Raw genomic sequence first — 27,668 nt, forward strand, 5'->3', positions numbered from 1 at the left:
TTTTGAGGCCCAGATCATATCAATTCTTGATAATGTAGAATGCCTTGCAGAATAAAAAGTAAACTGTCTGCTTTTAGGATATTCTCTCCTCCATACATCTTCAAGAGTCTCTTGTTGAATCAACTCAAAAAAAAGCTTTGGTAATAATCCTCTTTTCTTTTGTGCCGTTGTAGTCTTTTTGTCTAGTTCCAAGTCTGTCACTCCATTGAAGTCTCCAGCAAGAATTATCTGGTCATATGCAAGATCGTCTAAATGCTTCCTTAAATCCTCAAAGAAGCTTTCTTTTGCACCGTTAGGTGCATAAAGTCCGACTACCAACACTCTCTTTAAATTCCAAATACATTCCACTGCTACAAATCTAGCTTCCACATCTCTCATAACAAATTTTGGCTGTAGCTCCTCTTTTATGTACAACACCACTCCTCTTTTTTTCTTGTTGGAGGCCGCTACAAATTCTTTGCCCAGTTTTCCAGATTTTAAATATTTTACATCCTGCTTTCTGATATGGGTCTCTTGCAAACAAACAATGTCACATTTTTGTTTTAGTAGCCAGTGAAAAGTATTTTTCCTCTTATTCGGTGAGTTTAGTCCATTTACATTCCAAGATAATACTTTACACTCCATACTCATGATCTTGTTGGTAAGTCTTTTTCATTGTCCTTAATAAATCGCTCCATCTCTCGCTCAGATCTGATGCGTTTTTTGGCCCCTCCAAACTCAAAGGACACTCCTTCCGGTAACTCCCATCTGTACCTGATTTTCATGTCCTTCAAAATCTGAATTAGCACTTTATATTTTTTCCGGTCCAGTAACACTGATCTGGGCAGTTCCTTCATTATAATAATCGTCTTGCCATCAATCTCCAATGGATCTTGAAACTGTTTTGTCACAATCCTCTCTTTCATATTTCGTGTTGTAAACTGCACAATCACATCTCTTGGTAGTTTCCTCTGGGTTGCTATTCTCGAATTCACACGGTATGCCACATCTAGGATAGCCACAACTTCCTCCTCCTCCTTCCCCAGGTACTCAGCCAACACCTCAGTCATCTGTTCTTGCGCTGACTTTCCTTCCACTTCTGGCAAGCCACGAAAACGTAGCTGCTTCTCCATATGTTTAGTTTCTGCAACTGACATTCTCCCCTTCACCAATCTCATCTCTGTTTGTTGCGTGTCTGCTAAATTCTCCATCGCGTCTTCTACTGTTTTAACTCTCTGCTGCGTTCCTTGTAATTCACTTCGTATTGTTTCCATACCTTTTTTCACTTCTGACAGCTCCGATTTTACTGTCTGTGTAACCTCTTTAACCTCTTTTATCAGCTCCAATTTCGTGTCCTTAAGTTCTTTAATCATATCTAAAAGTTTTTTGTCCAGGTTTTTATCCAGGTTTTCTATTGCCGATTGCCACTCTTTTTTTGACATCGTGGGGCTTGCTTTAGCTCGCTCCCACGAATCCGCTCTCTTCCTTAACTCCGTGGCGTAAAATTTAACGTTTTTCTATTTTAAATGTCCCGGTCTTCTTATAGAAATTAAATTTTAAAGAGTCCAAAATGTCGGGCGTCTTTTCTCTATGGTTTCTCTATGATTTTGTAATCCAAGATGGCCTACTTCCTCTTCCGCTGAAGCCGCGACCCTTCCCCTTTCAAAAATGGCGATTCCCTACTTCCTGCCCTCCAGCAAGGGCCGCTTCTCTCCAGCCACTCTATTGTTATTACGCACTTCCTGTCTCCCGTCTTCCCACAGCAGATCTCGCGATGGTGTCTTTTTCTCACAGCTCCAAAGCCACAGGTATTCAAAACAATAGTCCCATTTCTTTAATAACTTCTTTAAACTTAGTCTCTTTTTAAATTCAATTCCTGCCGAGTCTTCCCCTCCTTTTCACTAGTCTGTTGCAGTTTAAAAATCTACTTTTTTTCCTCTCTGTTTTTATCAATCTGTCCCGTCTCAGAAGATAATGATCTTTACCTTCTCTTCACTTTTCTCGGGTTGTAATCGCTGTTTCGATTTTAAGTTCTCCTCTCAGCTTCTTCCCCCAATCGAAGCTTGGGTATGTAGGTCTTATGCCAGCCGAATTGGCCCCAAAACTGCCGCAGAGATTATAGCCGACCCGTCGCAAGGTGGGACCTCAAGGATCGGGAGGGGACCCGTTGTGTAGAGCCCCCCCTCGTCCGAGATCTAGCTCACCCTAGGGTCTTGAGCGTTCTTTGCCTGCTCCCCGCCTGAGAGCAGTCGGCCGCGGGCTATTTTCACCCCGCCGGCCGGTTAAAACGGCAGTCCGGTCAGCTCTGCAAGTGGAGCTGCGTTAGACCTCCATGGATCCCAAACAGGAAGTCCATTCATGGGAGCATGTTGTGGGAGACATGTCCCCCCCTGCCACCCAGTTAAGCGGGGGTGGGGTGGAGGGTGGGAGCAGGGGATCCCCTAGTGGTGGGGTGGTGGTGGCATCCCTTAGGAAATCTGAATTCAGCCCTAGCTGAGAGGAGTTGAGTACTGATGGACTTGAGATTCAACCCTGACAGAGAGCAGTTTAACAGACAGGAGAACTGGAGGAGAGTTGGCAAGGAAGTTTGGGAAGTAGGCACAGACTATCATTCGGTCCAAAGAAAAAGGACAGATCTTCTAGTGAGAGGAGAATTTCCCTACCCAGTCAAACAGGAAGTTAGCTCTGAGGAGTGAAGAAATTCTTGGTGTAGTTAGAAACTGCCTCTGAAGGCCTTAAGAGTCAGTTAAAAACTGAAGGCGAGTACTGGTGTTTCAAGAGAAGGAGTCTGGATACTGGAAAGAGGGTACTAACCTTCTTAAAACCAAAAGCATAAGAGAATACTCAAAGAAAATGTACTAGAGTGATTGGGAAAACATTGGAACAAAAGCCTCTCAACATAAAGATTTAGATAATGGTGAAGAGCTTGAGAAAGTCTCATTAGTCTGAAACCTAAGAACTAAATTCTGAGCATGTACTGATTTTACCTCAGAGTTATCTATATTGAGTTGCCTCAGACATTTTCAGCCTCTAAATTCACCTGACCTTTCTCATCTATGTTAAATATTTTGTTATTTTTGAATTTAAAAACACCTCTAGTGCCATATTATGTCAAATGGGGGGGCGACCTACTCCCCCCCCAAACTTCAGTAAATATTATCAACACTGATTCAAAGAGAACAAAAGAGAACTTTCTACCCGCCACACAGATAGATTATGAGGATCTGATAGACAAGTTTGGAGTACACATTTCCACAGATAACATCAGAACAAGAAGTCAGAGAATAAGCCCCTTCGAGCACCCCTTGCCCTGGCTCCTTACAAAGAGAACTCACTAAGCAGGGACTCCACCCCATGAAACTAAACCAACTCACACAAACATCAAGAGGGAAGCAGACTGTTCCATTCCATGTAAGCAATTCAATATGTCATGTCCCTCATTGTTTAACAAGCTGTCCAAATGAATCGGGATGTGTTCATTGCATGTGATTACTGTTTCGTGCATGTCAGAAACCACAGTGCTGGTTATTATGAATCTCTCTCCAAACTTCTTGCTGACGTCACCCTTTAAAAAATTCAATTGGTATTACACTGTTTGTACCATTAGGCAATACTCCTGGTGTTGTGGCAAACAATTACATCACACTAGCTCTGGACAAAATCTACATATAGGTTAAAGTAATGATAAGGTATGAATAGCCAGTGAGTAATTGTTGTATTTATGATTCAGTTTTCCCTTTTTTGTTTTCAAACTCCACTACAAGATTACTTGAATCAATAATTTACAGTACATGAATCAAAACCAATTAACATGGATGAGTCACCCCATGATACATTTTAAATCTCCATGTTAGACTTCGTAAGTACCATTAAAATGATGGTTTCCATATATAGACAATTAAGCGAATAGATCGGTTAAAATTTGTTTTAATCGGCTAAAAATGCGCACCTAATAAACCTAATGTTTATTTATAACATGAGTACTTATAAAAACTATGGATGGCAAGTACCATCTTAGATGAGGCATTCCCTCTTCTCTCCCACACAGGGAATGCCTCTTCTAAAATGGGCCCTGATAAGAGGACATCATCCCAAAACAAAGAAAAGTAGGCCTTTTCTAAGTATTGTTTATTCAAATGCAAATGTTTGCACACTAAATAAATTAAATAGCATACAATTAATTTATTCACGTGGCAGGTCTACTCAAAATATGCTAAAGGTATTGATTATTTCATGTATTTTATGTGTATGGGTAGTGGGTTTTTAATCTAGGCTAGTGATCATGAACATAAAACCTGGGAGACGTCATTATTTTGAGTCAGTCTAGCATACCCTGCTCTCATCTTTCAAGGTTCTTTCCTACTGCTGCTTTAGATGGCCAGAAAAGTGGTAGAGCTCAAACACATTTTGGTTCATGACACATTGGCTTCCAACCATTCAAGCACTACTTAGATGAGAATGAGCAGTCATTCTGCCTGCTGATCCAACTGATACACATGCTAAGTGGAGTTCAGCTGACTGCATAAACACCTGACTGCATAAACTGTCCTGGGAACAGTCCTTTCCTTCTGAATGAGGTCCACTCAGGGTAATACTGGGGCTCATATATTTTGCAAAGCAGTCAATCCAAAGTGGGATAGCAGGTTTCAATAAACTGGTGAAGAGAACAAGGAAGTATGGGAGTTTGCTGAGCATTTTAGGAAGCCACAACTACTGAATCACCCACCCATTCTCTGCCCTCAACCTAACCTCAATACAAAGCCAAGAAATGTATCCTGGACATGCAAAGGAAACAGCTAAGCTGTGTTACAGCTGCAGCCTCTCGTATTGTCTCTAGTCTTCCTTGGTTTCAATTACTACAATTTCCCAGAGTACCTCCATCACTGAAACAGAGACCTTCAGCAACCCAAACTTGAGTGGTGGCTTAAAGCCTCCTACCGTGAAGAACTGCCTTCAATACCTACTGCCAATTTCAAACTTGGGCACTGCTGACACCAAGTTCATAAAAACCTGTTGTGATGCAGCTTTTGCAAACCTCATTAACAATGTCCCCTGTGCCTCTGCCAAGAACCCAGGTGCCCCCTGAGTCCTCTTGAATCATTCATCACTCACAAGAAGAGCTTCCTGGCTCCCAAGTTAAGCATTCCACAATTTTAGCAGAACTTGAACATGAGACGAGGCATGGCTAAGTGTTTCTGGTGCATACCATATTAAAAAAGCAGCTTGCAGTGCACCCTTAGGAATCCTTGAGCTGCAGCTTTTATGGAGTAATCAGTATATTCAATTGCACAGCCTATCCAGACAAAAGTCTCTTTCCTATTATGATAATGCCTCTAGTGGTTATTGCAGGATTGTATAAAGCCTCTTGCCCAACTAACTGCCTGAACACCTAAAAACAGCCTCTGGCCAGGCTGGCAGGAAAGCTTTAGCAGGAGAGTTTCCCCCTCCTTTAACTCAAAAATGTACCTTTGTGAACCCAGTCCCTGATTAATTAGAGGAAGGACTTTTTAAAAGACTTCTTAAAATATAAGTACCTGCAAATCCCACAGAAAAGAGTGAATCTACTGAAAAGTTTGTTTGCTTAAATTATTTATATTCCACTTTATTTAGTCAAACCATGCAATGCTAGGTTGAAAGGATCCAAAACATAATGGTCCGATTAGCAAGATCTTTAAAATGTACAGATAGTGCCTTCTGAGACATACTAATCTAAAAACAAAAAGTTATCTAATCACTATACCAATGTTTTCTCAAACTAGGGCTCTACGATGGTCTGTAAGATTATTCCACAGGACCCATGAGTCTTTTCTAAAGACAAAGGATAAGCCATTCTCACTCCCATTCAGCTGATATGAAAACAGAGCCCTCTCAGTTTTCTAAGAATTGGGTCAGGTACTCTCTGTCTCAAGGAAAGGTAACAAAATCAGCTTTCCTTTCAACTGTTTCTAAGAGCAAGAGCTCACAGAGTTCCCACCTGCAATAACTAGCATTGCCAGGTTCCCTCCAGCAACCAAAAGAGGGGGGTGGGTGGGACTGATGGCAGGCAGCAGTGGGGGAGACTTACCAGCCTGTTCACATACTCACCTGTGACAGAATGGTATCATTTCCAGAAGTGACATCATCATATCACTAGCCCACTGGAACCACTCTGGTTGGAGGGCAAAACTCTATGGCTTCAACAGCGACATGATGGTGCCACTTCCTGGTGATGTTACATAACTGGTGAGGGCATGAACTTGCTGGTGAGTCCCTGTTTTCCCCTTTAATATGCCCCTGCCTCCTAGGTGAACAGTAGCAGAGGGTGGTAGGCTAGGGGTGAGGGATCTCCCATGTCCAGAGGGCCGATGGCAATCTTAGCAGTCAACCTGCTTCCATGTCATCCCACAGCACTAATCAGAAAATGCACTGATTGGAAAGGATTTAAGCACAGACAGACCCCACTCTCCCGCTGGGAGAGTATACTGACCTGGCACCTCATTCAGCAGCCATTTTGTGGTCTGAGCCACCACTCTGTGTCAGAATTCCAAAGATACCCAAAGGCTTAAAAAGGTTGGGGGACCCTGCCCTACAGAATCATCTGTCCTTTGAGATCTGACACTGTAGACCATGTACAGACAGTAAAACTATTTTTCTTAAACATGCTTTTAAACAGCTAGTAAAGATCACACAGTATTGCTCTGAGATGCAAGAAGACAAAGCCTCCACAGGTCATTAACATCTTGCTGCTTGAAAAGGGGCTTCCAGTGTGGTGTGTGCTCGTGAGGGAGAAGGAGAGAGCTTAGAGACTGTGAAAATGGAGGACCTCAGGTTGCTAAAGTTTCAGTGCTGCACTACATCACCCTTACTTTTTCACTTTAGAACTATCATTCAATTCGTATTTGTTTATTTAATAAACACAAATATACACAGATTGAATTGATTAAAACACATGCATGGTAATGCTGGAGCATTACCTGATGTCTCTGTAATTACTAATTGAATAGTATGTTCAAAAGCAAACGAAACTGACGTCAGTTCAGCCATCTTATTATACCATCTTTGATAATGAATGGAAATGGGATTAAGGAAGAGAACTGGTCAACCCGTCGAATGGTCTTCTTTTTCCATCTACCTCATCAATCTGTACATTATTAACTATACCTATGGACTTGGCTTCTGAACTGTGATTTATTGGAATTGAAACAGACTGTTGCAATATTGTTTACAAGCACTTTGAATGGTATCAGTTCATAGGAATTAATTGTATTGTATCTGCACAAGCACTTTATGTACAGTATCTGGGGGTTGGAAGACTGCGTGTATTAAGAGGCTGAAGGCTATTGATGGATAAAATACAATACTTGTAACAGACTTTTGCTAAAGATATTATAAATAATTCATACATGAGTATCTATTGTACTAGTAATTTATTAAGGTTATAGTTAGTTTTCACGAATATATTGTATCTGCTTGGTCCTTTTTCGTGATACTCTCCTTTTTGCTAGTAAGGATAATAATGGCATACTTGGTAAACCACTCTGAATTGGCGTTAAGTTGTCCTGAAGGGCAGTATATAAATCAAATGTTGTTATTATTATTGTTATTATTACTTTGTGGGCTAGTAACTTTTTCAGACTTAGAAATATTTTATTTATTTATTTACTGCACTTAATTTGCTTTTTGATGATTTAGCCTCAGAGATGTGGGAAAATGGGGGGAAAACTCTGGCTTCCTGGCAGGAAGCTAGTAGCAACTGAGATCCATCTATGGGGACTTTCCCCCCCTCCTCTTCCTACAGGTGTTTAGCTTGGGCTAGGCCAAAGGCAGCATGTGCTCTTGGGCAAAAAGCCAAAGGCAGTAGACCCTTGACTCTTAACCGATGGGTCATGGACGGGTTGCTGAGTCCCGGGTGCAGGGACATGGGGGGTGCCATCAGGTTATGGTGTCAGGTGGGGGCGCCATCAAGTTATGGCGTCACTTCTGAGGAAAGCTCGGAAGTGGTGTGATCTCTCTCGGAATCACTGGAAATCACTGGTGATTCCTGTATCAGACTGATGTTACTTCTGGGTTTTTTCCGAAAAGTGATGTCATGCCAACAACTGACAGCAATTTTTTAAAGTTATTTTTCTCTTGCCAACCACAGGAGTGGAGGTGGGAAACAACAGTTAGGGGCAGAGGATTCCCAAGCAGAGAAGACGGCAGCCCTGGCTCATGACCTGGGACCTGCAATCATCAGTGTGATGGACTTGGACAAGCTCAGGGTTGCTTCCCCCCCTCCCATTTGGGTTTACAATTTGAATTTTTCTCTTCTTTTTGTTAGCTGCTTTGGGTCCCTCAGGGAAAAAAAGTGGCCTAAAAATACTTGCTTAAATGAATAGTTTTTTTACAACTGCAGGTTTACCTCCTTGGTTGTTGACCTTGCAGAAATCTCACCCTTCATCCAGTTTCTTGTCTTTAGAAGACTGATTTGGTGTTCGATACAAAGTGCTTGAACCAGAGTGACATACATAGACCAGCTATGGTATTTGTTTTAGCTTCAAGAATTCGAAAGGCTAGTGGTATAATTATGGAATTATTGTCCATGATTACACCACTGCCAGCAAAGCCCAGTGTTTTTAAATGAACAATGAAGACCCATCTTCATGAACCAGAGGCTTCATTTTAAATGGCATCTCCGAGCCTTTATGGAGAAAAAATTGGGAGGACTATGACTATGCAGTGACTATGATGTCATAAATAAGCAAAGGAAATGATTTCCCCAACAATCACGTTTTTATGACTACCTTATCCAATTGTTAGCTTCTGATGATCCCTTTCCTCTCTGTATGCATGGTCATGAGACTCATTTGATTCAAGCAAATGCTGGTTTTGTTGGTCTTCACTACCCCCCTTGATGTAAACCAGCAGGGCCATGAAAAACGTGGAAGCTTCCGGCTTATGGTGAAGAAATCACACCACCAGCTTGCCATATCCAAGGAGCCATAGCCTAAAGAAAAGAAGTCTGCCACAGCCTAAAGAAAAGAAGTCTCTGCAGTCTCGTAACTCATCTATGAGTCATTCCTCAGTATCCAACCAAAAATGTGATTTATGCCTTCCTGCACAGGTACAGTAGTCTACTGGGAGAATTCGAAGCATGTTAGCAACAGTGTACCAAGTAAGAAAATTAGTATGCATGTACCCATTAAATGCAGTATGCATTTTCTTACTCGCACTGACAATCTGGGGAACAAAGAATTATTTCAAGAACTGCACAACTAGATGAAAATTCTAGCATTCTGTGTCCATAGACTTGTATAAATTTAGAAGTACATGGAGCACAAACTTCCCTTCATCTCTGCGTGCCGTCTGGAATCCAGTCACATGAAGTTCCTTTGCCTGCTGTGACTATGCCTTTCTTGCTCCCCTTGGCATTTTTCAAGACGCAGTTAAAAATGTAACCTGTACCTTCTTTTTTTCCCAGCAGTAACTTTCTGGTTGTGGCTGCACAGAACAAATTCAGACACAACTCTCCATGTTAAAAGTTTAATTTCACTTGGGAGCAAACAAACATCTCTGCTGGCAAAAACAAAATAAAGCTGTTTATTTTTAACCCCAAGAAACCCATAGCAGAAAGAAACTACCTTAGGAGAGTGCAAATTCTATGAAAAGCAACACTAGGTGCAAAGAGAGAAAATAGAGTTCTCTGTGTTTGATTTAGCATGGTAAAATCATATTAACTTCAGCATGAAAGAGGCCTGTTGTAGAGATACAGCAGTGAAGCACATTTTGATTTTCCACACCACTCCAACAGAACACAAGAGCCAACTATGCTGGATCAGACCAAAGATCCTTCAAGGCCAGCATCCTATTTATTTATTTAAATATTTCTATACCACCTCTCCAAAGTCCTGCTCAAGTAGAGTTACCAGCCCCCCCCCGCAGTGGGGGGTGGGGCTGGCCAGCAGGGTGGGAGGCTCAGGAATGGGCCAAGGAACCCTGCAGAGTGCATGCACCTGCCCCCCCCCCCAACTCCCCTTCTCCTGCTGTCGAGCCTAGGGAACCTGGCAACCGTACGCTCAAGGCAGCTTACAATTAACAGCCACAGGATAAAACATGAGCCATTAAAAAACATATACAGCATAAAAACTGTCCATAAAACAAAGCAGTACAGAGGAAAGCTGATAAGAACCCCCTAATTAAAGGACTGGGTTAAAAGATGTGTTTTAGCCTGGCGCCTAAAAGAAAGTAACATAGGCGCCAGGCAAGTCTCAAGGAAGACTGTTCCAGAGGCAAGGTGCCACCACCTAAAATGCCCCGTTTACCACCCACCTCACCTCTAAAGCCAGAGGTACAGAGAGCAGGGCTTGAGAGGCAGATCATAACTGGCAGGCTGGATAGTATGGGAGCAGATGGTCCTTATGGTATCCTGACCCCAAGCCGTTTAAGACCTTGAAGGAAAGAATCAGCTCTTTGAATTGTGACTGGAAGCAGATGGGTAAACAGTACAGCTCTTTCAGTACAGGGGTTATACAATTCCTGCAACTAACCCCTGACAGTAGCCTGGCCACCACAGTAGCCTGACCAACTGAACTTTCCCAACCATTTTCAAAGGCACTTACAGCACGTTACGGTAATCTAGCATGGATCACTATGGCCAAATCATGATTTTGAGGAATAGCTGTAACTGGCGAATCAGCTGGAGCTGAAAAAAGACACTACATGCCACGGATAATATCTGATCCACCAACCGTGGGCCAGGATCTATTAGCACCCCCCAACCTACAAACCTATTCCTTCAGGGGCAGTGCTTGATCAGCAACACCTTAGTCGTGCCTGGATTGTGCTTCAATTTATTGGCCTTTATCCATCCCATTACATTCTTCAGGCACCAGTTTCCCACAGTGGCCAACCAGATGCCCTTGGGAAAACCCACTAGTTTGGATCCACAATAGGCATTGGGGGGGGGGCTGTAACAAATAACAAAGTTGCACTCCACAGACAAAAGTCCTTGTGCCCATGGAAATGCTCCTCTGGATCTGACGAAGAGTGCTGTGGTTCTTGAAAGCTTATGCTACAATAAAGTTGGTTAGTCTTAAACAGTACAGTGCTACAGGACTCTTTACTATTTTGCCTCTGGATCCAGGTCACTGACTGGCATATTGGCTAAGCTAACAGCCATATCATAAACTTAATAGCCATGATGAGTTTATTGCTCTAGTAAGGAATGGCCAAAACAAAGTAGATTCTGAATATTGTAGAGGGTGGAAATTTAATGTACCATGTGATAACTAGTCCTTCCCTCAGTGATCCCGCCTCCCTCCCCAATATTTTAACTGTTGTTTTTATCTTTTGTATTGATTTTAAGCTCTGGTTTTTAATTGTTTTAATGATGTATTTATGTGCTGGTTTTTAAGATGAGAATTTAATCTGTATGATTGAATTTGTTAGCTGTCTTGGGCAGAAAGGTGTGGTAAAAATCTTGTAAAAAAAGAGGTAACTTAGAAGCATGGAAAGCCACAAGTTATGCATTTGTATGGGCAGGATATTTGCATGAAAAGTGAACAATTATACATGATTATGAATGTTCCTTGCTTTGAGCCAACAGGAATGTTTGGGTATAAATATTTTAATAAATAAACAATAAATAAATGGTTGAGAAGTTGTTGGCTGAGTAAGTGCCATTAGGTGAAGCTGCTGATATTTGGCAATGCCCAACAACTTGTATTCATATGAAACTTATTCCCAGAGGCATGGGCATCCCTTGATGACTGCCACATTAACTGACAGCTTAAATGTGTGAATGGGCCATAGTTAGAAGTTTCATGTCAGTGATTTGCAGTGGAACTACTTTGCTCATTCAGCTGCAAGTCATAAAATGCCAAGAAATCAACTGATGTACATGCATGTGGGAATCAACCAATCCTTGCTAGAGCAAAAATTCATGGTGTATACTGAGAAAAATGCTCCATGCCAACCGGCTACATTCAATCCGTTACTACTTCTGTCTTGGACGTTTCGTGAAACCTTTAAGCTTGCTCTTCACATCCTTCACTTCCTTTCTAGTAAATTCCTTGTTTCTGTTTCTTCATTATTATCCACAGTTTGGCCAAAGCACTGTGCCTGAATTCATAGCATTCCTAGCCCACGTTTGATCTTTTAGCTCCCTGTCCCTCAACAGCTGGCCTGCCCGCAATATCAACACAGCAATCCTAAGCAGGTCTTAGACCCAGCAGTAGATTTCCACTAATACGAACCAAGGGTGGTTCATATTAAAACAATTAAAAACCAGAGCTTAAAATCAATACAAAAGATAAAAACAACAGTTAAAATATTGGGGAGGGAGGCGGGATCACTGAGGGAAGGACTAGTTATCACATGGTACATTAAATTTCCACCCTCAACATGATAGAGGTTTACAAGATAATGCACGGGTTAGAGAAGGTAGAGAAAGATGTGTTTTTCTCCCTTTCTCACAATACAAGAACTCGTGGGCACTCTATGAAATTATTGAGCAGTCGGGTTAGAACAGATAGAAGAAAATACTACTTTACACAAAGGGTGATAAACACATGGAATTCGTTGCCACAGGAGGTGGTGGCAGCTACAAGCATTGCCAGCTTCAAGAGGGGACTGGACAAATATATAGAGCAGAGGTCCATCAGTGGCTATTAGCCACAGGAGATAGATGGTATTCTCTTTGTGGGGAGGTGGTGCTCTGTTGTCTTGGTGCTGGAAGGAAGGCAGTGGGAGGGCTTCTGGTTTCCTGGCCTCACTGACAGTCCTTTAGATGGCACTGGATTTCTAGCCACTGTGTGTGACAGAATGTTGGACTGGATGGGCCACTGGCCTGATCCAACATGGCTTTGCTTATGTTCTTATGTTCTTAAGGGAGGGATTTTTGCTGGATCCTTCTTTCCATTGCAGATTCACCACTCATACTATTTCGGGGGGTCATACATTTCACAGTAGCAGTTTTTCAGGGAGTCCTTTGGGTTGCAACATGGAGGTGAGGCACTCCCATTCTGCTGATGGATTTCCCTTCCACTGGATCCAACCTCAAGTCTATTCAATGGGGATTTTCCCCAGGGCAGTGGTCTGAGAATTGCACTCCAATTGATCCCCCCTGCCTTTTCTCCTCTCATTATTGTTTGCATAATCTCCCTGTGCAACTCCTGGTGGCTGCCAGTGTCCCTGTTGCTTGCCACCAGTTTTTTATGTGGCTGTACTGGTAAGTGGCCGCTAAATGTAATCAAACAGGGCAATGCCTATACAGAGTAAGTGTGTAGTAGTGGTTAGAGCAATGGACTGATATTCAGGTTCCAGTCCCCACTCAGTCACAAAGCTCATTGTGTGACTTTGGGCCAGTCACCCTCTTTCAGCATAGGGTTGTTGTGAGGATAAAATAGAAAGGGGAGAACCATGTAGCCCACACAGAGTGGGAAAGAAAAAACAGTTTAAGTGCTTGCCAGACAGCAGCAGCAGGTCTTTATCCTAAGCATCACTGTAAAATAAGTGCTTTCCAGCTGCACAAGGAAGTGCAAAGGGTTTGCATCAATCACAAGCTCCGAATGATGGTAGACAACAGGTCAGAAGGCGTCAGTTGCACTGGCTTTTTTGATAATCAGACTGTAGAGCAATCCTAAATAGGCCTACTCAGGTCTATTCAATGAGTTTTACTCCCAGGATTCTTAGAAAAACACTGCTGATCCTCTTATTCTTTCCACCATTTTTTGCCAAGAGGAAAAAAAAAGGTGGGCTGCTGTTGCTTACCTATGTGAAAAATTGTGTCAGCGATCAGCATACATAAGGAAAAGCTGGCTTAACCAGTGTGCTCCCATTAGACTACAAGTTCATAATAACCCACCAGGCCAATCACAGCTGCCTGTCCATGTACGGTGGCCTACCAGGAGTTTGGCAATACCTGCTTTCTTCTGGAACTGCTCTTCTGAACTTCCAAGGTGGAAGCAAACCACAAGTTCACTGAGCCTAGAGGTACCATACATGTCCCACGGGTTGCAGCAGATCACAGATTGTGCAGGCCTGCTCCATGTGAAATAACAACACTGTGTGTATGATGTGCTGACAAGCTGCTTCTAATTTATGGCAATTCTACCAATTAATAACCTCCAAAATATCCTATTATTAATACCCTTGCTCAGAGCTTGCAGACTGGAGGTTATAGCTTCCTTTATCCAGTCACGCCATCTCATTTTGGGTCTTCCCTTTTTCCTACCACCTTCCACCTTTCCTAGCATTGTCATCTTTTCCAGTGAGTTTTGTCTTTTCATGATGTGACCAAAGTTCTGTCATTTTAGCTTCTAGAAAGAATTCAGGCTTGATCTGATCTAGAACCCACTCAATGGCTGTATAATTCAGCATAACCTCCACCCCACAACAGGCAATCTTGACTACTATTTGTGCAAAACCCAAAGCCTGGGCACTTTTAATGAAAATATTCTGCCTTTAGAAGGCAACATACTGTTTGTTCCTCAAGCCCTATATGTAAGCTTGTATCTGCAAATCTTCAAAAGATATTATAAGCTATTAAAGTTGTTTGTCAACTTAATGTGCAATAACAGGCTAATATAATGAGATATTTACAAGCTGCTAAAAGGAATTAAATCTGTTCTGTAATTCTATTTCTATCTTTGAATCAAATGAAACATTGCAAATGCACTTACAAAGCACAGAACAAACATCCAAAAAAGAATTTATAAACAGTAAATTTTGAAAGCTCTTCCATCCTATGTGCTATAATATCAAATGGAGCAATATATTGCTCCCCTTTGCCTTATTTTGAGGAAGCTGTAAACTGGGGAAATAATAGCACAGTCCTGTGTCTTATCTACATACAGACACGAAATAGATATGTCAAGGAGATACCTCCCATAAAAATCAACTACAACTCTTTCACAGTACATGGTTCATTTGACTACCCTTTTGTCACACTCTCTAGCCCAAGGGTGTCCAGATTATGAACTCTTTTCTTCCAGCACATGTGGACATAATGAAAAACAAAAAGTGTGGCCAAAGTAGTTGTTGTCAAGCGCCCAGGTCAGCTCCTTGATTTCAACAGCATACCTGAAAGTAAACACAGGCACCTCAGTTCCATGCATATCTCAGCCACTCTAGGACTTGTAAAGGGGAAGGGAGTCTTCCCTTTATAGATAGTCTAAAGGGGAGACTCTGTTCTGCTTTACAAATTCTAGAATGGCTGTGGCATGGAAAGGAGCTAAGTTTGGTGCAGCAGTTAAGCCAGTTTGGTGTACTGGTTAAGAGTGGCAGGACTCTAATTTAGAGAACCAGGTTTGATTCCTCACTCTTCCACTTGAAGTCAGCTGGGTGACCTTGGGTCAGTCACAGCTCTCTCAGAGCTCTCTCAGCCCCATCTACTTCACAGGGTATCTTTTATGGGGATAATAATAACACTGACTTGTTAACTGCTCTGAGAGTTATACTGCTCTTCAGGACTAATCTGTCCTGAAGAGCAGTATATAAGCACAAGATTATTATTAAATAGGCCCACCCAATGGTCTCTTTTATCTCAATATGGCCCAGACCAGAATATTTGGATTGTTATTATGTGCATGCAAGTAGAAATATCGAAGTAGATCCCACAAAACTAGTGATTTCAGCTCATGATTTCCTGAAGACCCAAGTTTGAATCCCCACTCTGTCATGAAGCTTGCTGGATGACCCTAGGCCAGTAACACACTCTCAGCCTAACTTACCTCATAGGGTTGTTGTGAGGATAAAATAGAGGAGAGAAGAATGATGTAAGCCAACTTGGGTCCTCACCGGGGAGAAATACAGGATAAAAATAAAAAGTAAAACTAAAGAAACATTTTTCCATGTTTTTTTTTTTCAGGACCCTGAGGTAAATGAGTTAAAATTTCATACTGAAGAGTAAAAGTTGTCAGCTGCTATAAGTTGTACTTTCCATGAAAATGTCCTTGGCAGTCTGGGTGGCAGTCACCTCCTTCTTTGCTAACAGGGGGAGGGGGGAGGACAGCCCTGCTGAGCCTTACCCCCTCATCAGGGCTGACCGAAGTTTCTTGCTGCCATAGATGAATTAAAATGTCCTCTTAAAACGTATAGAGAAGCATTCATTCTGCAGCATTTTACATCCTCAAAAGTTGTCAAATATTCACAGATTCAGACTGAATACCTGACACTTCTTTTGCTTCCAGGCCTTTACAACTGTACCTGTGTCCCAGGCAGGTGATGGAGATTAGAAAGGTCCTTTTTGTGTCCCCAAGAACCAGGGATGCATTTTGTCCCAAAGTGGCTCTCTCTCTCCAAGCCTGATGTCCTAGGAATTTTGACCACTTGCCCCTAGTCGAACTATAGATTGCAGACTCCAGGAGACAGGATTTTTATCTTTTGTCTACACATTTTTAAAGCCTCTATTAAATAACAATAAAAACAATAACCATACCATCACAAGGAATGTGATAGAGAGGAACTGAAATAGCAAACAGCCACTTTCAATAAAACGATACATCTGGGGGGGGCCGAATGAGAAACATTATCAGCCTATAAGGGTAAACGTTGTAATTAGGGATGTGCGTTTCGGCATTCAGAATGCCGAAAGAATGCCGAAACAAAAGTGTTTCGACTTCTTTCGGGGAATGCCGAAACGTTTCGGGGAATGCCGAAACGTTTCTGGTAGCCGAAAGAAAAAAGCCAAAACGTTTCGGGATTCTTTCGGCTTTCTTTCGGCTTTTCAATGGGAAAATGCCTCCGTCTTCCCGGACGTCTGGGGGAGGCATTTTCCCACCGAATAAGCCCAAAATTGGTGGGGACCTTCCTCTAACCCTTCTCTAACAACCACCCAAGTTTCAGACAGATTGGACTTTGGGGGGCCATGTTATGGTCCCCCAAAGCAGGTCCCCCCATCCTCCCATAAGAAAGCGAAGGAGCAGCATATTGTTAGCATGCTGCTACTCATCTTCTTCATTATTTCCTATGGGGAAAAAATGAAGAAGCAGGCTTCCTTTGCCAGGGGTGGCATTTTGCATGCAAAATGCCCCCTCACCCTCAGGGGCCCTTCTCCCACCCCTCCTCCCACCCCCCACCAAGGCTCAGCCTGCTCCCACTTGGGGGGGCCATTTCATGGCCTCCCCAAGTAGGTGCTCTAATCTCTACCACTGACAGCTGGGGGAGGCTTGTCTTGCCAGGGGTGGCATTTTGCATGCAAAATGCCCCCCAGCCCTCTGGGGCCCTTCTCCCACCCTTCCTCCCACCCCCCACCAAGGCTCAGACTGCTCCCACTTGGGGGGGGGCATTTCATGGCCTCCCCAAGTAGGTCCTCTCAGCCCCTAAAGTCCACCCCTTACAGCCCCACACAAACCCAATTCCCCCCCAGCTGCCACACACAGACCCAAATCCCCACATTAGCCCCTCACAGACCCAAATCCACCCCCACCTGCCCCACACCCATAACCCCAGGAACAGGCTGGCAAAGGCCAGCCCTCTCCCTTTGTTCCCTATGCTGGGAACTTCTAAACTCTCTTTCCCTGGGCAATTCTGCACAGCCCAGGGGTGCCACAATGGTGGGCACACTTCTGAGTGCCAGCTGGTCCCTGTGAAAGAGCACCTGAACCACAGACACCCTCCCTCAAATTCCCCCACCACCTACAGAGATGGCTGGCCAGCCAGCCCCATTGTTCCCTATGATGGGAACCAACTGCACAACAAAGAATAAAACAAGAACAACACAAAATAAAGTTTTAAATTTTTTTTCTCCCTTCCAAAGTACAAGTAGGCAAAGCATTATGACACATTACACCAGCAGTCCCCCACACAGAAAAATAACACAACTCACTTAACATCAGAGAATCACAAAGCATGATTCCTGTCAAAAACACTTTATTTCTTGAACAGCTTTAGGTTACACAGCAGGGGGGAACACCAAAGGGCATGGCAGCACTATCTTACACAAAAATAACACAACTCACTTAACATCAGAGAATCACAAAGCACAATTCCTATCAAAAACACTTTATTTCTTGAACAGCTTTAGGTTACACAGCAGGGGGGAACACCAAAGGGCATGGCAGCACTATCTTACACAAAAATAACACAACTCACTTAACATCAGAGAATCACAAAAACACAATTCCTGGCAAAAACACTTTATTTCTTGAACAGCTTTAGGTTACACAGTAGGAGGGCACAACAGGGCATGATAGCAATGTACTACAAAAAATAATACAACCCACTTCACCGTTTTTGACAGCAATTGTGTTTGTGTGATTCTCTGATGTGAAGTGAGTTGTGTTATTTTTGTGTAGTACACCGCTTTCCTGCTCTGTGGTGCCTTCCTACTGTGTAACCTAAAGCAGTTACAGAAATAAAGTGCTTTTGACAGCAATTTTTTGGGGTGATTCTTTAATGTGAAGTGAGTTGTGTTATTTTTGTGTAAGATACTGCTTCCATGCCCTTTGGTGTTCCCCCCCTGCTGTGTAACCTAAAGCTGTTCAAGAAATAAAGTGTTTTTGACAGGAATTGTGCTTTTGTGATTCTCTGATGTTAAGTGAGTTTTGTTTTAATTTTTCTGTGTGGGGGACTGCTGGTGTAATGTGTCATAATGCTTTGCCTACTTGTACTTTGGAAGGGAGAAAATAATTTTTTTAAAACTTTATTTTGTGTTGTTCTTGTTTTATTCTTTGTTGTGCAGTTGGTTCCCATCATAGGGAACAATGGGGCTGGCTGGCCAGCCATCTCTGTAGGTGGTGGGGGAATTTGAGGGAGGGTGTCTGTGGTTCAGGTGCTCTTTCACGGGGACCAGCTGGCACTCAGAAGTGTGCCCACCATTGTGGCACCCCTGGGCTGTGCATAATTGCCCAGGGAAAGAGAGTTTAGAAGTTCCCAGCATAGGGAACAAAGGGAGAGGGCTGGCCTTTGCCAGCCTGTTCCTGGGGTTATGGGTGTGGGGCAGGTGGGGGTGGATTTGGGTCTGTGAGGGCTAATGTGGGGATTTGGGTCTGTGTGTGGCAGCTGGGGGGGAATTGGGTTTGTGTGGGGCTGTAAGGGGTGGACTTTAGGGGCTGAGAGGACCTACTTGGGGAGGCTATGAAATGGCCCTCCCAAGTGGGAGCAGTCTGAGCCTTGGTGGGGGGTGGGAGGAAGGGTGGGAGAAGGGCCCCAGAGGGCTGGGGGGCATTTTGCATGCAAAATGCCACCCCTGGCAAGACAAGCCTCCCCCAGCTGTCAGTGGTAGAGATTAGAGCACCTACTTGGGGAGGCCATGAAATGCCCCCCCCAAGTGGGAGCAGGCTGAGCCTTGGTGGGGGGTGGGAGGAGGGGTGGGAGAAGGGCCCCAGAGGGTTGGGGGCATTTTGCATGCAAAATGCCACCCCTGGCAACACAAGCCTCCCCCAGCTGTCAGTGGTAGAGATTAGAGCACCTACTTGGGGAGGCCATGAAATGCCCCCCCCCCAAGTGGGAGCAGGCTGAGCCTTGGTGGGGGGTGGGAGGAGGGGTGGGAGAAGGGCCCCTGAGGGTAAGGGGGCATTTTGCATGCAAAATGCCACCCCTGGCAAAGGAAGCCTGCCTCTTCATTTTTTCCCCATAGGAAATAATGAAGAAAGATGAGCAGCAGCATGCTAACAATATGCTGCTCCTTCGCTTTCTTATGGGAGGATGGGGGGACCTGCTTTGGGGGGCCATAACATGGCCCCCCAAAGTTCAATCTGTCTGAAACTTGGGTGGTTGTTAGAGAAGGGTTAGAGGAAGGTCCCCACCAATTTTGGGCTTATTCGGTGGGAAAATGCCTCCTCCAGGCGTCCTGGAAGACGGAGGCATTTTCCCATAGAAAAAAGCCGAAAGAATGCCGAAATAATGCCGAAAGAATCCCGAAAGCCGAAAGCCGAAAGAGATTCTTGTTTCGGCTTTCGGCTTTACGATAGAGAATCTTCTTTCGGCTTTCTACTTTCGGCTATAGCCGAAAATTTTTGGCTTGCACACCCCTAGTTGTAATCTGTTGGAGCAAAAAATATACAGGAGTCTTGTAGTGCCTTTAATAAATTTTTATTCTAGCGTAAATATTTGTGAACTACAGTGCAGATGCCTGAATGCTCAAGAAAACACAAACGCACACACCTGGGGAATTTTTTTTAAAGAACACATCTAGGAAGTGAACAAATCCACAACCAAACAGATTGAACAAAGTCCAGATACAAAAATGCCCTTTTGGAAATTTTCCTACCAGCAGCCCTTCTTAGTTAAACCAGAGGTCCAATCCTGTGCACCCTTATTTGGGAAGAAGTCTAAATGAATTCAGTGGCACTGATGTATAAGCAAACAGGCATATCATTACACTGACAGAACGGCTTATGTTTTAAATTGCCACATCTTTTCCACAGTAATGGTGGGGATTAAGATTGAAACGAAGATTTCACAGGATTGTATGCTGCAGCCAACATGGGTTAGTTAATTGAAATACTTCTTGATCACCGTTCCCTATCAAATGCAGGCTCAAGACAGGCTCAAGATGGTTTACAGACACAGTTGACACAAAAGTAGACCACAATGTAGTTCAATAAAACCAAATGTCCAATAATAATAGCAGTTTAAAATACATTCCACCACAAATTTGTACCAGTTTACTGTTTCAAAATTCAGTGCCACTACTAAAAAAGTGCTGGAATGAGCCGCCACCATCCTGACCTCCCTTGGGAAGGGGGCAGGGAAGAAGAACCAATGTGATGAATGAAGCTAGCGTATAAATTCATACAAGGAAAAGACTTGGAACAACATGGGCCAGATTCCCAGATTTTGAGGATTAAACGATAGAAGAAAGTACATATCCTCACCATTCCTAGCACTTATGATAGAGGAGAAAAAAATCAAAATAAAGGATATATTATGAAACAGATAAATATCCTTTCCCCTAAATATCAACATAAATATCCTTCTTAAGTTTATATAAGCTGATATTTTGTGTACAGTTGACTTGACAAGGAAATAAGTTTGTTAGAGTTCTGCCACCCAGTTATTTAGCATAATGGCTTAGTGTTTGGGCTGCAAATAAGTATGCTATTGGTTCAAATGCCACTACTGCCCTGAGCTCAGTAGGTGGCTTTGGGTAAGCCCCTCCTCTGAGCCCCAGCTCCCCAGTTGTATTGTGGGGATAATAATAACACCAACTTTGTTCACTGCTCTGAATGGAACACTAATCTGTCTAGAAGAGTGGTATGTAAGTGCAGTTGTTGTTGTTGTTATTCCAAGCAATAGGAATGTTAAGATGACATGAAATAATTATTACACTGTTTTTTATTGCCCTGGCAAGCAAATAAAGCAATGAATGGAGAGAACTAAATCAGAGTCTCATGACCTGATATGCAAAGAGTTGATAGAACCAATTTATTATAGCAGCAGAAGAGGGGTGCTTTCATCATATGCCACAGGGTCTTTTTAAGAACGTGTCAGAGGGCTGAGATTAGTATGAAGATATTATAGAATATATCCCACAAGACAAATCTGCACAAACAGTCACAACAATGTACTAAAATAACATTCAAGTCCAGTAACATCTTAAAGATCAACAAGATTATAAGAGTCAAGCTGGCACTGTCAGATACAAGTATATCTGTAGGATTTGAGTCCAGTGGCACTTTAGAGACCAACAACAATAATAATAATAATATTTGATTTATATACTGCCCTTCAGGACAACTTAATGCCCACTCAGAGTGGTTTACAAAGTATGTTATTATTATCCCCACAACAAAACACCCTGTGAGGTGGGTGGGGCTGAGAGAGCTCCAGAGAACTGTGACTCGCCCAACGTCACTCAGCTGGCTTCAAGTGGAGGAGTGGGGAATCAAACCCGGCTCTCCAGATTAGAGTCCCGTGCTCTTAACCACGACACCAAACTGGCTTTTGAGAGTCATAGCTTCCTTCTTCAGAAACCTGAAGAAATGGAGCTTTGACTCTGAAAAGTTTACACCCTGGAAATCTTGTTGGTCTCTAAGGTATATTGGACTGAAATCCTGCTGTTCTACTGCAGACCAACAGCTACCCACCTAAAATCTAACAGTGCAATCCTAAGCAGAGTTACTCCAGTCTAAGTCCATTGAAATCAATGGGCTTAGACGGGGGTAACGCTGTTTAGGATCACACTATAAGTGTATCTGTCTCTCTTTTATCTGGTGAAGGGAGCTTAACTCACAAAAACCTATACCCTGGAAATCTCGTTGGTCTGGACTTGCATCTTGCTCTTCAACTGTAGCTCAACATGGCTTCCCACCTGAAATAATATATAAAATTGATGCTTGTATGTTGTTCACCGCAAGCTAGCTAAGGGGTGGAATACAAATACTTAAAATAAATAGCTTGCAAGACAGTGGTGAGGCCTATGCACAGTATTATAGATTCTCCAAGATACTGTGTGTCAGTTCTCTAAGCCCACTGACTTCAATGAACTTAGAAGGTTGTCACTCTGCTTAGACAGCACTGCTAGATTTAGCAGATTTAGAGGCAAGAACAGCAGGCAAAACAAGAAAAGGCATATATTGCCGGAGCCTGGGAACTTTTGGCTTCTTTGGGATTAATGAATGCTCCTCTGAAAGCTTCCGTCCAAATTTGGCAAGAAGAGAAAGAGAAGGCAGATTATTCTAGTTTGGAAAATACTTCTATTTGATTTTCTCTGTACTGAGTCCCTAAAACATTTTCAGTTCCTCCACTAATACGTATAAATTAATCATTATATATTCTTTAAATTGGGGTGGGAGGGGTGGGATCTGTAATTAAAATCCTCTGCTGTGTCCCAATACTGTCAAGGCAATCTAGAGTGCCAAGATTTAAGAACAATTACAAAGAATTGCTATAGAATTTGCAGGCCTGTATAATAAGTCCAAAAGTAACTGTAGCATCTTAAGTAGGACCAATTGAGAGCAAGCTTTTAAGGTCATGAGAGCTCTTTATCAGGCAGTATGTTGACAACAAACAAGAAAGGAGGGAGGGATATTGTGTTTGATGGAAAGACCAACAGCACAATCCTATGGAGAGTTACTCCTGTCTAAGTCCATTGACTTCAAGAGGATTAGACTGGAGTAACTCACCATAGGATTGCATGGTAAATCTGCAAATGATATCACCCAGATTGCTAAGGAAGTTGTCATAGGCTGGGTCTATGCACGGTGTTGGAACTTGTGCAAAATCTTTATTGACCAAATAAATATCCATCAGTTGGAGCAGGATATCTCCACCTCTTACTTCCCACTGCACCCCCCTCAATTCCTCCTGAAATGTTGCTCCTGGGGTCAAGGGACCTTAGGAACAGCAGGGGTGGAGGATTGCTGCAGGAGAGAGCAATCAGTCAAAACTGTGACCTCCTGTCACTTCCATCAGTGGAAATTTCCAGCTGGATCCAACTCAAGGAGTAGAACATAAAGAAAGAATGCTGAGGTGGTAAAATGGATTCTACCACTTCAGACTACAGTTGAGGTATGCCACATTTGAATGTTCTCCCACATTTTCTTCAACCCCCAGCAAACATCCCCCCAACACAACGAGGACATTTGTACCAGACCTTTCCCCCCCCCTTTTTTTTTTTTTGCTGCGCTGGTTTTCTATTTCCAGGGCTTTTTGCCCCACGGGGAGCATTCAAAATGTGATTCTCCACCTGCTGTCTGAAATGGTACACTCCACTCTGCCATCTCTGCATTCTATCGCCTCATTCTACCACATGGGCAGGCGAAGATGCAGGCTTTGTTGACTCCTCATTTCAGGAACATCTTCTGCACTTCTGTGAATGAGCCCCTATCTGTGAGCCAACTGGAAGGGACTCACGCCTTTTTTGTATGGGCGATTTGGGCTGCTTTTGGCCCCATACTTCTTCAGGTTTTCTGAATTCTGGCCACTTAACTTCCCCTTCAGAAAAAGCGCAGGGAGAGGTACTGGGCCAAAGAGGAACTGGGCCAAAAACAGCAAAAATTGCCCATGCAAAAAAAGGCCTTTGTCTGGGAGGCAGACTGACTGAGAAACAGAGGCAAAGAATTAGTGAAATTGTGCTTTTTATTGGTCTGACAAGCTTGGAGAACTGGCATAGAACAATGCCTGGATAAGGAAGAAAGGGCATTCCTGAGCGGAACCACGGACAAGACTAAGGAGAGAATTACTGTCTTGTGACAAGAATGAAAGAGATGCACAGCCAGTCTTTAAGTAGAGTGGCTAGATGACGAGGCTGCAATCCAGAACTGGGATTTCCATTCTACAGGGGAATGTTCTCCGGAAATCAAGGATGGTCGTTATCCTTGGAAGGAAATGTACTGCTCTGAATTAAGAGGAGCATTTTTATGAAATGGAGAAGAACAGAATACTCCACATGGAATAGAAAAAGTGGGGAAATAACTGCCCCTCTGAGCTGTTTCTGAATGGGAAAATGTCTGAGGGGGCAGTCAGTAGCCCTTCCTCCCTCAGTAGCAGTAGTCTCAGTGTTCCAAGACTGTTCAGGCTCTCCCTTTACTTTTTAAAAATAATTTCCAACAGCTGCTATGCGGCTGTGGAGAACCCAAGTGGATGGCAGGCAACTTGGACTCAACTTAATAAAAACTCGAGAGTCTGCTATGGAGAGAGTGACACGTCTTTGGAACAGAATTCAAGGAGATGCCATGTAGACGAGATAAAAAAGTGGAGGGAAGGAATGGAAAACAAGGGAGAAAGGAAGAAAGGAGAAAGGGAAGATAGATTTTCTTTTATGGGCCGTTGACAGGAAGTTTTCTTTGGAAAAAATCCGCTCAGAAGCATATTGCCCTGCAGGATTTGCTGTCAGTTCTTCTCAGTGTTTTTTTTAAAGGGTGCCAGTACCAATAGATATGGTTGCAATGATTCCCAGCAATTCCTCCCTCTGAACTTGGGACAGCCCCCCCCCTCAAAGTACCAGTACTCAGTACTGGTGAGTATTGCCACACACAAAAAAGCATCCTGGTTTTTCTCTTACAGGCAAGAGTTGCAAGTTCTCTTGGTGGGAGCATGAGTCAGAGAACTTCATCATGAGGGGCTTCAAAGGGGACATCTAGGATTGTTCTTAGTGGCCCCCCACAAACAGTCAAGGGCACATATGTGGAATGCGTCATGGGGAGTCAGGTGAGGCAGAGAGCTACTCTAGGATTCCTTGGTTGGGATTACAGATAAGATAGCCATTGTGGAAGTATGGTAGAGTGGCACAGAGTGGTAAGCTGCAATACTGCAGCCCAAGCTCTTCTCACGTCATGACCTGAGTTCGATCCTGGCGGAAGCTAGGTTCAGGTAGCCGGCTCGAGGTTGACTCAGCCTTCCATCCTTCCGAAGTCGGTAAAATGAGTACCCAGTTTCCTGGGGGTAAAGTGTCGATGACTGGGGAAGGCAATGGGTTGACTCAGCCTTCCTTCCTTCCAAAGTCGGTAAAATGAGTACCCAGTTTCCTGGGGGTAAAGTTTAGATGACAGGGGAAGGCAATGGCAAACCACTCCATAACAAAAGTCTGCCAAAAAAACGTTGTGATGCAACGTCCCCCCATGAGTCAGTAATGACTTGGTGCTTGCACAGGAGACTACCTTTACCTTTACCTAGATGTGGTGTTGGTGGAAGGCTCAGGGCAGAGGAAAAGGTGCTATGACTAGTAGTTTCTTTGCTGCTGCAGGATGAAGGATTTCCTTGAACACATTTGAGAGAGGACTTGTTAGGGAAGCTGTAACTCAGGTTAAGCAGAATGTCGCGCCCCCAAAATATTCACGTGACAGACACAGAAGAAGAGCAAAAGACAGCAACATAATGGACAGCTGATGGTGAGATGTGGGCATTTTTCCTCAGGAAAGATGGGTGAGTTTTTCTTGAGTTACGGGGAAAGGCAAATGGCATCACCTTTTCTGATCTGACAGATCTCCTAAATGATAGCTACCCAACAGTGATCACTGACAGAAAGTCAACTGGGAAGCTCTTCAGAGCACAGAAATGCAGTGATAAGGAAAGCTTCCCCTGTTGACGCTCTAAATCCACAGAGCAGAGGTTGATAAGAAAAGCTCTGGTAGTTCAGATCCATCTAGGATCTGATTGCTGTAATGGCCTATCAAATGTCCCCTGGAGACCTACAAAATGGGCAGGAAGGTCAAAGCTGTTGCTCCCCTGCTGTTGGCATTCAGAGATATACTGCCTCTGAACATGGAAGCACACTGCTAAGGGGGGGGGGAGTAATATTGTAAAGGAAGTTTTAGGTGGGTAGCTGTGTTGGTCTGCAGTACAGCAGCAGGATCTGAGTCCAGTGGCACCTTAGAGATCAATAAGATTGTCAGAGTGTAAGCTTTCAAGGGTCTGGAGACTCTGGAAAGCTTCTATATTGTGAAGAGAGAAAACAAGATGAACATTGGGAAGTTCCCTTGGCGGGCTGGGTCTCTTGAATGGGGGGGGGCTGCGGGGGGAGAGGCAGCAAGCTAGTTACTGGGGGCAATACTAGCGCGGGCCCCGGGGGGCGGGGGCGGCAAAGGTTACCTTGGGGGGCAGGCTGAAGAGGACGGGCAGCAGCACCAGCGGGCTACAGAGCAGCACCAGGAAGCGGCGGATACTCCACACTTTCTTCACCAGGGCTCCCAGCGCTGCCATCACCCGAGAGGCACCGGCTTGAGAGATCGGCCGCGGCGCCAGGGCTGCCGTTTTATGCAGGGGGGGAGGGAGGGAGGCGGGCGAAGGCGGTCGGGCTCTCGCCTCGGGGCGGCGGCAGGGAGCACGGGGCGCCTCGTCCCGCCTGACTCCCGCCTCCCCCTCCAGCCCCCAAGAAGCGCCGCCCTCTCTCCGGGCTTACGGTCAGTTCCACCCCCGCGGCGGGGAGTAAAGGGGAAGCCGGGGCGGGGAGTCGCCACGCGCCAAGCGCAGCGGGCGGCGGCGGGCCACGAGGTTGGGTCTGTTTACGAGGGAGAGGGAAAGGCCGCGCAGCCGCCAATCGCCCGCGGCGGCGCTGGGAGAGGCAAGCCAGGCGGCGCTGGGACAGCCGAGCGCCTGACAGTCCAAAGCCGCGCTGCCTTTTCAGCGGGACCGACCCGAATTGCGCGAAGCGGGGGGCCAGCTTGGGAGAAGGAAGCCCCGAGGTCCAGTTCCCAGCATCTGCAGGGAGGTGCCTAAAAGAAGTTTCAGGTGGGAAGCGGTGTTGGGTTGTAATAGAAGAGCAAGATTCCGGTCCGGTAGCACCTCAGGGCTTGAGAGATCTGAAACTGTCTTCATAGAAGGCACCTTATTCAGCCGCCTGGAATGGAAATACATCAACCTAACAAAAAACTTGCATAGGTACGGATTGATAATCACTTTTCTTACCAGATGCAAAAGACTGGATATTATACCTAAGGAGCAGAGAATTAAAAATCCCTTACAAACCACTTATTGAAATCTAGTTGGTTTTTAAGGTGGTACTGGACCCGAATGTTGCCTGGAAAAGTTACTTCCAGGTATTTTATTTATTTTTATTTATTTACGTCTTTTATAGTCGGCCTTTTTCACTGAGTCTCAAGCGGATTACACAGTATGAGGTTAATACAATCCATATCAAGTACATTTCAATACAATACCACAAGATAAACAGAGACAAGTTTAAAAGACATAGCATTAGCAAGGATCCAAGACAGAGTAGAAAAAATACTGGAGCAAAACATAATCAATTCTAGGACTAACATTAGACAACATGGAGCGCTGGTTGTACATAGGAGTACATATTTAAAGCAGCAGATAATATATAAGGCAAAAATAGTGAAGAAGTC

The 27,668-nt window shown here is 44.0% G+C and overlaps 1 protein-coding gene across 1 annotated transcript in view; it reads right to left on the bottom strand.

Annotated features, from left to right (window-relative positions):
- SLC13A3 (solute carrier family 13 member 3) overlaps positions 1-26,606 on the bottom strand; it is an 83,934-nt gene extending 57,328 nt beyond the window's left edge. The window contains exon 1 of the mRNA XM_054981171.1: positions 26,413-26,606. Coding sequence (XP_054837146.1) covers positions 26,413-26,523 — 111 coding nt within the window. The 5' untranslated portion in view covers positions 26,524-26,606. The remainder of the gene's footprint in view (positions 1-26,412) is intronic.
- Positions 26,607-27,668: the final 1,062 nt, after the last annotated feature.

The sequence above is a fragment of the Eublepharis macularius genome, chromosome 5, assembly GCF_028583425.1.
Source record: "Eublepharis macularius isolate TG4126 chromosome 5, MPM_Emac_v1.0, whole genome shotgun sequence".
In the NCBI taxonomy this organism is placed as follows: Eukaryota; Metazoa; Chordata; class Lepidosauria; order Squamata; family Eublepharidae; genus Eublepharis; species Eublepharis macularius.